The sequence below is a fragment of the Gekko japonicus genome, unplaced genomic scaffold, assembly GCF_001447785.1.
Source record: "Gekko japonicus isolate JY-2015 unplaced genomic scaffold, Gekko_japonicus_V1.1 scaffold336, whole genome shotgun sequence".
NCBI lineage: Eukaryota > Metazoa > Chordata > Lepidosauria > Squamata > Gekkonidae > Gekko > Gekko japonicus.
The window spans coordinates 913224-924997 of NW_015172014.1; the positions used below are offsets into that span (position 1 = coordinate 913224).

The 11774-nt window shown below is 54.6% G+C and overlaps 2 protein-coding genes across 2 annotated transcripts in view; both read left to right on the forward strand.

Moving 5' to 3' along the window:
* The window catches only part of LOC107118075 (diamine acetyltransferase 2-like), a 5547-nt gene extending 1652 nt beyond the window's left edge, over positions 1 to 3895 (forward strand). Inside the window, exons 3-6 of the mRNA XM_015420315.1 lie at positions 410 to 493; positions 2662 to 2763; positions 3559 to 3599; positions 3719 to 3895. Of these exons, the coding sequence (XP_015275801.1) occupies positions 410 to 493; positions 2662 to 2763; positions 3559 to 3599; positions 3719 to 3895 (404 nt within the window). The remainder of the gene's footprint in view (positions 1 to 409; positions 494 to 2661; positions 2764 to 3558; positions 3600 to 3718) is intronic.
* A 2579-nt stretch (positions 3896 to 6474) lies between these two features.
* Positions 6475 to 11774, forward strand: part of LOC107118095 (diamine acetyltransferase 2-like) — a 7056-nt gene continuing 1756 nt past the window's right edge. The window contains exons 1-2 of the mRNA XM_015420337.1: positions 6475 to 6590; positions 10206 to 10257. Coding sequence (XP_015275823.1) covers positions 6522 to 6590; positions 10206 to 10257 — 121 coding nt within the window. The 5' untranslated portion in view covers positions 6475 to 6521. The remainder of the gene's footprint in view (positions 6591 to 10205; positions 10258 to 11774) is intronic.

Sequence of the window (11774 nt, forward strand, 5' to 3'; positions counted from 1 at the left end):
GTCCGAGGTCATCCAGGCAGGTGCAAGTGGAGGAGTGGGGAATCAAACCCGGTCCTCCCAGATTAGAGTCCGCGCACTTAACCACGACACCAAACTGACTCTGAGACTCCCTTGGGTAGTGAAGGGTGGGGTATACATCCAATCTCCTCTTCCTCCTCCTCCTCCTCCTCTTCTTCTTCTTCCTGGATCGCAGGAAGTCTAGAAAAGCCATTTCAGACTGAGGGGGAGCCCAGCTGGCCTTTTAGGCCTACCCCACCCCACCCCGACCCGTCCCACCCTCCTGGGACAGGCTGCCACTCCAAAGTGCACATCCACTTGGGCCTACTTGAAGCGACGACACGGGGGCTCCCTTATGATTTTAATTTTTTGAAATCATGTTATTTCCCCCTCCCCAATGTTTTCTCCCTAGTGCTCAGAGATGACGGTTTTAGGGAAGATGCCACCTTTGGGTCCCTGGTAGCCGAGGTGCCCCCAGAACAGAGAAGCAAAGAGGGTAAGAGAGCACGAGGGCTGTTCAGAGACCTTTGGGACAAAATTCTGGGACTCGCAGGGCCAGGAAAGTCCTGTGCTTTGCTTTCAAGTGACTTGGGGGTTGGGGAGGGGCCGTGGCTCAGTGGTAGGACATCTGCTTGGGATGCAGAAGGTCCCAGGTTGAACCCCCGGCATCTCCAGTTAAAAGGACCAGGCGGGAGGTGATCTGGAAGACCTCTGCCTGAGACCCTGGAGCCACTGCCAGTCTGAGTACACAAGACTGACCCTGACGGAGCGAAAGGTCTGATTCAGTATAAAGCAGCTTCATGCGTCTGTCTGGTTGCCACCAATGCTCCCTCTAAGCTGCGGAGTCTTGTGAGCAAAAATTCAACATTGTGAGCTACTGGCATTAAAGTTGTGAGCGAGCGATTTGGCTGCTGCATAAATTAGTTTGCTCTGGAGCCACCCTTCCTGAGCTAAGACAAAAATGTGTGGGCCGGAGGCTAAAAAACTGTGAGCTGGCTCACACTAACTCAGCTTAGAGGGAACACTGGTTGCCACCCCTGCACGGACCTTCTATGCAAGGAGGGTCCAGGATAGCTGCCGGCAGCCATGGAGTTGGTCCTTCAAGGGCCTCCCCAAACTGTGGGCTGAGAGGCAGCCTTACCTAGAGCAGGATTCATGGCGGAGAAGCCCTGGCTAGTGAGAGACCCTGGTGTAGTCGGGGCAGCCAGGTGTCCTCAGTTTGGTCCTCACCTGTGTCAGACAAGCCAGGGCCACTCGCAGCGCCTGCAACTGCAACTGCAGCGTGGAGGTGAAGGTTAACCTGGCCTGCCTTACAGAGGTGTTGGATCCATTGCCGGCGAATGTAGGCAAAGCACTCTGAAAGACCTGCAACTGCAGCGTGGAAGTGAAGGTTAACCTGGCCTACCTTACAGAGGTGTTGGATCCATTTCCGGCGAATGTAGGCAAAGCACTCTGAAAGCACCGTACAAATGGCGGTTCTCTCTGCTGTAAAGGGGAGTTAAAGAACAAAACAGAAAGCCCCTGGCCAGTCTGAAGGGAGGGAAATCTGTCGCCTTCCAGGACTGCAGAGCAGTTATCAGGCTGTGAACCTGAGCAAAAATCCAGCCTGTTGGCTCTTCTGAAGGATAACATCTTCATTTGGAGTACTGTGTACAGTTCTGGTCACCACACCTCAAAAGGGATATTATAGCATTGGAAAAAGTGCAGAAAAGGGCAACAAGAATGATAAATGGGTCAGAACACCTTCCCTATGAAGAAAGGTTAAAGCGCTTGGGGCTCTTTAGCTTGGAGAAATGACGGCTGAGGGGTGACATGATCGAGGTTTATAAGATTATGCATGGGATACAGCAGGTCGAGAAAAAGGTATTTTCTCCCTTTCTCACCATACAAGAACTCGTGGGCACTCCATGAAATTGCTGAGCGGCCGGGTTAGAACGGATAAAAGGAAGTCCTTCTTCACCCAAAGAGTGATTAACACATAGGATTCACTGCCACAGGAGGTGGTGGTGGCTACAAGCATGGACGGCTTCAAAAGGGAATTAGATAAGCATCTGGAGCAGAGGTCCATCAGTGGCTTTTAGCCACAAGGTATAGATAGGAACCCACAGGCTGGGGCAGGTGATGCCCTGCCTTCTTGGTGCTTGGGGGGGGGGGCAACAGTGGGAGGGCTTCTAGTGTCCTGGCCCCACTGTTGGACCTCCTGAGGGCACCTGGTATTTTTGGCCACTGCATGACAGAGTGTTGGACTAGATGAGCCATTGGCCTGATCCAACATTCCCTTCTCTTATGTTCTCATGTTGTCACTGGGAGTTGCAGCTCCCCTCTCTTTCTGTGGCAATAGCTTATGCTGCAGGTGCAGGGGAGGAAGGGAGTCGTCTCGTCCGCTGGCTCACCCCCCAGCCAGCCCCCAGGCCTTCCTTCCACACCGTTCCTGCCAGGACCATATGAGATCCTGCGACTTGACTGTGTAATAAATTATGCACTGCAAGTGAACACTTCCCTGTTTGCAGAAGATTAAATCGCATCATGTAGCATTATTGTCAGTTCAGCAAATACAGTAATTGCAAAATTGAAATCTGAAGAGAGGGCCGCGGCTGGGCCGTTGCCACCTAGACAGCCGTCTCCTCGTCTGACGATGGGTTTCCCCTTCCTCTCCCTGCCCAGGTGACACAATTGTTGGGTACCAGTTCCATTATTTGACCTACTGCACATGGGATGGCCATATTCTCTTTGGTGAAGATCTCTACGTGCTCCCAGGTTTCAGAGGTGAGAAGGATGTTGGGATGCTTCTAAGCATGCACAGAGTGTTTCTCTCTCACTGCTGGAGATTGGTGGAAAGTGATCAAGGGTCTCTGCCTTCTGGACTCGCTGCACAAGAAGTGAACCTCGCTTGGTGTAATCAAGTCCCTTGGAGAGAGCCAGTTTGGTGCAGTGGTTAAGCGTGCAGACTCTAATCTGGGAGAACCGGGTTTGATTCCCCACGCCTCCACATGCAGCTGCTGGATGACCTTGGGCAAGCCATAGTTCTGTCAGAGCTGTCCTTGGAAAAGAGCAGTTTCTGTCAGAGCTCTCTCAGCCCCCACCTACCTCGCAGGGTCTCTGTTATGGGGAGGGGAAGGGAAAGGAGTTTGTAAGCCGCTCTAAGACTCCGTGTGAAGGGCAGGATATAAATCAAATCTCCTCCTCCTCCTCCTCCTCCTCCTCCTCCTCCTCCTCTTCTTCTTCTTCTTCTTCTTCTTCTTCTTCTTCTTCTTCTTCTTCTTCTTCTTCTTCTTCTTCTTCTTCTTCTTCTTCTTCTTCTTCTTCTTCCCCCAGATCCAGTTCCTGCCCCAGTTCACAGAAGGCTTTCAGATCAGCAGGCTTGAGTATCTCTTGCTTGAGAAATGAACAGTTTCCTCTGGCTGTTGTTGCCCCTGGCACCTAGGGAGTGTGAACCCCAGATACAGTTCTAGTAATGACTGTGTGGCCATCACGGGTGCCTTCTCCCCGCCTCCCTGCCCAAAGGAAGCCGCTAGAGGTTACCTGTGATCAAACTATGACCTTTCTCATTGTCCCCAACAGGCAAAGGCATCGGCTCCAGTCTGCTGGCCAAGGCGGCCAAGGTGAGAGAGCGGGGATGGGGACTCGCCTGGCTAAACCACCCGACTGTCCCCAGGGCCGTGTTGGGTCCCCCTGCCCCTCCACGCACACAGCCCCCTCTCTCCATCCCTCTCGTCCTTAGATTGCGCTGGCAAAGGGCTGCTCCCAGATCCGCTTCATCTCAGCCAACTGGAACCAGCCGGCGACGGATTTCTACACCAAGCTGGGAGCTCTGAATGTCACCGTTCAAGACAACTGGAACCTCTGTAGCATAGAAAGGGAACAGATCCAGAAACTTGTAGAGCAAGGGAGAAAATAGCAGCCTCGGCATGCTTACGGGCCCCAGGAGCTCCAGGCTGCAAGCCCCCGGCAGTGGCCGTCCACCCTCTGTGCCTACGGGCCCCAGGAGCTCCAGGCGGCAAGCCCCCCCCATGCTGTATTCCACTCCCAGTTAACTCTGAGCCTCTGGCTCCCAGTTCCCCTCCCATTAGACCATGGCACCTCCCGGGATCATAAAAATCCCTCCACCAGTTCCATCGTTCAGTTCGTCCCATAGAAGCCTAGCGTACTCCCTGCCCCATGATTCATTCCAACCCATGAAAGACACCCTGAAGTCCTGGTGCTTGCGATCCTTGGCCCAAAATTCTCCAAACTGTGGGGCTAGAGATGTCTTTTTTGCAAAAGAATCCATTCTGGCAAACCTTTGACATGCTGATCCCAGTGGTGAGCCCACTGCGTAATTCAGGAAAGATAAAATAAATAAATGGTATCAAAATCTGTGTCGTTTCAGAATACAAAATCTCAGCTGAAGAGTCCTTGGGGAGGAGATTGTCCAATAAAGGTGTCTGGCTGGTGGTGTCTGTATGTTTCTCCTCCATGGGAAGCAATACAGAGGATTAAGGGAAGGGGCTCAGTGGTGGCTTAGAATACAGAATCGCCCGGTTCAGTCCCCGGCATCTCCATTTAAAAGGATCGAGCAAGGTGGGATGAGAAAGACCCCTGCCCGAGACCCTGGAGAACCACTGCCAAAACAAGACAAATATCTAGTGGTATCTTAAAAGACGAGCACCTTGTATTTCAATATGAACTTTGGAGGGTCACTTCATCAGATAGATATATGATGGGGAAGCGGTACAGGTGAACTTTTATGGGCGGGGTGTGAGTGAGAGAGAGAGGCAAGGGGGTGTGAATTGTGCTATGAGTTCTTCAAGGAGAAATCTCAAGGTTAGCCTTTAAAAAAACACTATTATTACTATTACTATTACTATTTATTACGACGATTCAAGAAGTAAAGAAGCTGGCATTAGAACACGCAAAGATTTGACGCCCTGACCGGGAATGCCCAGTCTAACCCGATCTCATCAGTTCTCAGAAGCAGGGTCGGCCCTGGCTCCTACGCCGATGGGAGACCACCAAGGGAGTCCAGTGTGGCTACCTAGAGGCAGGCCATGGCCAACCACCGCTCTGCCTGTCTTTTGCCCTCACCTGGATGCCCCGGACTGGCCTGATCTCATCAGATATCGAAAGCCAAGCAGGGTCGGCCCTGGTTAGTGCTTGGAGGGGAGACCACCAAGGAAGCCCTGGGCTGGGCGCCAGACAGAGGCAGGTCGTGGCAAATCGCCTCTGCTCCTCTCCTGCCTTGAAAACCGGATTGGTCGCTGTGAGTCGACGGCACTTTCCACGAAGAAGAAGAAGAGATTGGGATTCATACCCCGCCCTTCACTACCCAAAGGAGTCTCAGAGCGGCTAACAATCTCCTTTCCCTTCCCCTCCCCACAACAGACACCCTGTGAGGTGGGTGGGGCTGAGAGAACTCTGACACAAACTGCTCTTTTTCAAGGATAACTGTGCCAGAGCTTGTGACTGACCCAAGGTCACACCAGCAGGTGCAAGTGGAGGAGTGGGGAATCAAACCCGGTTCTCCAGATTAGAGTCCGCACACTTAACCACTACGCCAAAATGACAGGCAGCCCTGGGTTAGTTTGTTGAGCGAAGGGATGCCTGCAGACGGGGCAGGTCCAACCCCCCTCCCCCGCTCGGACACGAGGAGTCCGTCTGTCTCCCTGCAGGACTGCGGGTTGCGCCCGAGGAGGCCGGTCCAGAGCTAGACTTTGATGAACAGCTGGCTCCGAGTCGAGAGCGATGCTCCCTCTAAGCTGTGGAGTAGAGCGATGCTCCCTCCAAGCTGTGGAGTTCTTGGCCCGATTCGCATCTAGTATTTGCTCCGTTGTTGTACCTCTTGGCCCAATCCACATCCAGTATTTGCTCCGTTGTTGTACCAGACCCACAGTGGAACAGAAAAAGATGCTGCTCAAAACCAAATTCAAGTATGCTGTACTGACTGCAGAGGTACCCCTGAATGGCCATAAAACGGCCATAATGCTGCACTGAGAGTGACCCCTGAAGGGCCATAAAACGGCCACCATAAAACCAGAGATCCAACGAAGCGAAAGCAGCCTGCAGCCTGGACACTGCTATAAAATTCGACAATCGAAGTGAAAGTGGCATGCCATGTAGATGGGGATTTCTGTTCCAGTGTGGGTTTGGTAAGACAGCAGAGCTAATGCATCAATTAGTTGGCTCTGGAGCCGTCCTCCCTGAGCGAAGGCAAAACCGTGAGCCGGAGGCTAAAGAGCTAGCTCAGCTCACGCTAACTCAGCTTAGAGGGAACCCTGGTCGAGACCAACGGGATGTGCAGGGGTGTGAGCCTTCGAGGGCCAAAGCGCCCTTCGTCGGACACCGGGCGCGCATCCAACGGTCCCCATGCAGACCGCCATGGCCACCCTCTACAACAAAGCTCGGTGGTGGATCGATGGATCGGCGGGTGCCCGACTGAGCCCTGGCCCTCCCCCTGCCTCCCCGCCCGGGGCATCCTGGGAAACGTAGTCCTCGGGGCGCGGCGGGGGGTGTGGCGGCTGCAGAGAGGCGGCGGCGCCGTGCCGGCCATGGCGGAGAAGGTGGTGATTCGGCCGTGCCGAGCCGAGGACTGCCGGCAGGTGGTGCGCCTCATTCGGGTAGGCCCCCGGGCGCAGGTGGCGGCCCCCGCTGGGCTTCCCGGAGCTGGGCAGGCAGCCGCCCACGTGCTCTCTCTAGCGCTCTGCCTCCCTGCCCCGGAGGTGGCGTCGGGAAGCGCGTTGCGCGAGGTTGCGTGTAGCCGGGTGGGTGGGTGGGGGGCGCTATAAAATGCCATGCCAGTGCGGGGGACGCCCGAAGGTCGGCTTCTCGGGGGAGGAGGTGGCCAGTCCGCACATCTGCAGCAGGCGTTGCAAAGCGTGCTTCCCCTGCGCTTCCTCCAAAGAGGGCAGGGTGGAGGGCCAAGATCGTCCCTCTCGTCCAGCCTCCTGGCTCGCACGGTGGCCGGCCAGTTCCCCTGGAGGGCCAGCAACAGGGCAGGGAGAGGGAGGCCTTCCCCTAATGTGGCCTCCTGGCACTGGGACGCAGAGGTTTAGTGCCTCTGGATGGGGAGGTTCAATAGGGAAAGCTTATCCTCGCATGGTAAGAGCATCAGAAGAGCCCTGCTGGCTCAGCCCAGGGAGGGTCCCTCTAGTCAGCATCCCGTCGCACACAGGGGCCCACCTGCAGGGCATGGAGGATGAGACCTTCCCTTGATGCTGCACTGGTTGGTATTCAGAGGTAGACTGCCTCTGACTATGGAAGTTCCCTAGGAGCCGTTGATAGACCTCGCCCCTCCAGAAATAGGACTAATCTCCTTCATAGAAAATCCTAGCTGCGGTGACTTCCCTCCTTTTTATCCTCACAACAGCCCTGAGAGGTAGGTGAGGCTGTGAGAAAGTGACTGGCTCACGGTCGCACCCCAGCCCTCCCCGGCTCCACAGGTGGGCTGCCCTCCCACTGTCAGCCACATTTTAGCAATGTCCAGGGGCTTGACTCCTGGTAATGCACTCTAGACGGGGCTGCTGCCCTGGAAACGTCTACCAGTCCAGAACACTTGCCAGCAGAGGGCATCGGCCTTTGGAACGCCAAGAGCAAGAGCTGCAGGATCGCTGTTCCAATTTGTATTGACAAAGGGTGGTGAAGTGCACGGACTCTAATCTGGGAGAACCAGGTTTGATTCCCCCACTCCTCCACTTAGAGCTGCTGGATGACCTTGGGCAAGCCATAGTTCTTCTGACAAGCTGTCCTTAAAAGGGCAGTTTCTTTCAAGAGCTCTCTTGGCCCCACCTACCTCACCAGGTGTCTGTTGCGGGGAGGGGAAGGGAAAGGAGTTTGTCAGCCACTCAGACTCCCAAGTGAAGGGCCGGGTATAATTCCAATCTCTTCTCTTCTTCTTTGGCTCTTGAGAGCCGATACCAGGGTTAGCAGATGTTCTCTTTTTGGAGGACATGGCCTCTTTTTTGGGTGCCTGTCTTCATTTGGGTACTGCTGAATGTGGCCTCTTCTTGGATTGGAAAGTTAGGAATATTCCTAGTTAGTACCAATTCTCACTGCTTAAATAGGAGGGTTGTTTAAAATGTGATTTGTTGTAGTAATCACTAAGTAGTCAGTCCGGAAATACGTCCAATTTTTTCCCCTTTCCGAAATCTGGTAAGCTTAAGTCGGTCGAGTTCATTTGGATGTTTCTCTGGACTCTGGTGGAATTTCAGAAGGTTGCTGGGGTGGGACTTCCCTTCCCTGTGGCTACCTCAGCTGGTCTCCTTCCCCTCCAAGGTGGGAGCCAGAAAGACACTGTGCTCAGGATGTCAGAAACCCCAGTTTGAATCCCCACCCACCCAACTGTGACACTCCCTGGATAACTTCAGGGCAGGCACGGATTCCCAGCCTTAGCCTACCTCACAGGGTGGTTGTGGTGGAGAGAGGATGGAGGAGGGGAGAACCATGCACTGTTTGGAGAAGGCCCTGTGTTGAAAATGCTTCCACCAGCTAATGGGGGGGGGGGAGGCCAGGTGATCCCATTTAGTGCACAGTTTCACTTGCTGATGCCTTCAGGTCAGGCTGCTGTTCAAGGCACTCGATCAAGCCAGAACAGGGTTGATTTCCTTTCTTCCAGTCCATTGGCAACCCAGCCTGCCAGCAAAAAAAGGCTGCTGCCCAAAGTCTCAGGAGTCCTTGCTGCATTGTCCCCTCCATGAACCCCCTCCCTGTTGGCCTTCATCACAAGCTGGAACAAGGAGTCTTTCTCCACCAGCCCACCATGGCCAGACTGCCTTCCCCACTCGGAGGACCCAGACGTCTGGCTGCCGTCCCTTCCTGCATTCCTCCAGAAAAGCAGGGCCAGTGGAAGTTGGGCTGTGGCTGAATGGCAGAGCGTCTGCCTGGCATGCAGAAGGTCCCAGGTTCAGTCCTTGGCGGCATCTCCAGTTAAAAAGGACCAGGCAGGAGATGATGGGAAAGACCTCTGGAGAGCAGCTGCCAGCCGGAGTAGACAAGACTGACCTTGATGGATCAAGGGTCTGAGTCAGTACCAGGCAGCTTCTCGTGTTCGTATTTTCTCACCCCAACTGAGATACCCTCATAAGAACATCAGAGAAGCCAATGCTGGATCAGGCCAGTGGCCCCTCCAGCCCAACACTCTGTGTCACACAGGGGCCGAAAATCCCAGGTGCCACCAGGTGGTCCAGCAGTGGGGCCAGGACATTAGAAGCCCTCCCACTGTTGACCCCCCCCCCCAAGCACCAAGAATACAGAGCATCACTTGCCCCAGACCCAGAGCTCCTACCTATACCTTGTGGCTAATAGCCACTGAGGGACCTCTGCTCCATATGCTTATCCAATTCCCTCTTGAAGCCACCCATGCTTGTAGCCGCCGCCACCTCCTCCTGTGGCAGTGAGTTCCATGTGTTAATCACTCTTTGGGTGAAGGACTTCCTTTTATCCGTTCTAACCAGACTGCTCAGCAATTTCATGAAGTGCCCAGAAGTAGTTCTTGTATTGTGAGAAAGGGAGAAAAGGACCTCTTTCTCGACCTGCTCTATCCCATGCATAATCTTACAAACCTCGATCATGTCACCCCTCAGCCATCGTTTCTCCAAGCTAAAGAGCCCCAAGCCCTTTAACCTGTCTTCATAGGGAAAGTATTCCAACCCTTTGATCATCCGAGTTGCCCTTTTCTGCCCTTTTTCCAATGCTATAATATCCTTTCTGAGGTGTGGTGACCAGAACTGTACACAGAACTCCAAATGAGGTCACACCATCGATTTATACAGGGGCGTTATGATACCGGCTGCTTTGTTTTCAGTTCCCTTCCTAATAATCCCCAGCATAGCGTTGGCCGTTTTTTATTGCACTCGCATACTGTCTCGACCCTCGTTGCATTCTCCTGTGCCCCATCATCTGGCTCCAAGCCAGCCCACATAGCAACGCCCGGGGGCTTGGCTTAGATCCAGCTGGGGGTGAGGTAAGTCCAGGAGGTGGTCCTCAGTGCCTCCTTCCTTTTATTTATTTGTCCTTGCCCTCTTCATTGTGCAACCCGAAGCTCAGTTGGAGAACCAGCCCTGGGTAGAAGGGGGCGGACTCTCACTCAGGGCTTAATCTGAAAGTGCGTTTCGGAGTGCAGAGTGGAATTCCCGGGCAGATTCGGAGCCTGGAAGGACAGAGTCGGGTCCCACGGACTTTTGAAGTCTTGTCGATTTTGTACACCCGTTGTTGATGGTGTCTCCCTCTTTCCCCAGGAACTGGCAGAGTTTGAGAACCTGTCTGAGCAGGTAAAAATCAGTGACCAAGGTGAGACCAAACTCCTGGTGCAGGTTTTGGAGGTGACCCTCTCCCACCTGCTCACAAAGTCTTATTTGGAGGGTGGGGGGAGGTGAAGCATCATTTTTTGGAGAGCTGGGCCCACATTATGTAAAGGCAACTGGTGTCAGACTAAATCCCAGGGTCTGGGTCTGCCTTCCAAGTCTACGCAAAGGGGCCTTAGTTCTTGGCACCCACCTCCCCACTCCCACCTGGAGCCTCGTATTTGGGATGGTGTAGAACTTAAGGAGAGCGGGGTGGAATCCGGCAGAGAAGTAGGTGAACATAGGAACAGAAGAGAAGCCCTGTTGGATCAGGCCAGTGGCCCACCTAGTCCAGCACTCTGGGTCACACAGTGGCCAAAACCCAGGTGCCCTCAGGAGGTTCATCAGTGGGGATTGGAGGGAGAAGGGGGGGAGAAACAGCGCAAGGGGGATGGTCCAGGGCACCCTAGACCAAGGCTCCCTCTAAGCTGTGGAGTCTTGTGAGCAGAAATTCTACTTTGTGAGCTCCTGGCAGTAAAGTTGTGAGCGAGCGATTAAATGCTTGGTGGCCGAGGTGCCCCCAGAGTGCCACAGTCAAGAGGGTAAGTGATCTATTCAGGTGCCCTCCCCCTTTGACACGTGGGGAAGAAAGCCCCCCCCCAGTGGGCCCCAGCAAGACGAACAGCCACCCCCTCCCCACCCCACGCTGCCACTCAGCCAGACCGCAGCCAAGAAGAACTCCTTGCAGAGGAGGCCAGAGCGCCTCTCTCAGGCCGTCCCCGAAAGACATTTGCCCTCTGCTTTGGTTTCAGGCAGCGTCAGGCCAGATCTGGGTCAGAAAGACCTCCGGGGCAGGGGGCATGAAGGGCGGGATCCCAGAGGGCAGGCGGCAGGCCCAGGGGCCGCCTTGGTGGCCAAGGGCCGCTACCCCCGAGGGCCCTTCAACACAGAAGTCCCTCCGTGTTCCCTACAGGCCACACAGTCGTCGGCTACGCGCCTTTATTTCTTCACTTACAGCACCTGGAAAGGAAGGAATATTTACATGGAAGATCTCTACGTGATGCCAGAATTTCGGGGTACGGCATTCAGACCGGGAGTGGGGGTGGGAGGGGAAGAGCCGGGGGGCACTGGCAGGAACCGCCACAGGGGAAATATGTCCGGATGAGCCTCCAGAAGTCCCCGGCAACGGGGAGGGAGCGGAAGAGGCCAGGCCAGGCCACGATCTGTGGCTGGAGGCAAGAGACTGGGTGTGGACTGGGTGGGTGGGTGTGGCTTCTCGTGCTTTGCACCTGTGGAGGCCATCTTGCAAAGCTGTGCTCTCTGTTTCTTGACCCTCCTCGCAGGAAAAGGGATCGGGAAGAAGCTGATGAGTTCAATTGCCCAGGTAACCCTCTTCTGCCTCTGTTCCCCCCCGTTGCTGTGGCCGGGGAGCAGACTTATGGGTAAATAGTTAGCCGTTGCTCAGCCCTCAGGGAATTTTACCAGTAGGCAAGGGAGTGACTGGAAGAAGACCAGGCTGGGCTG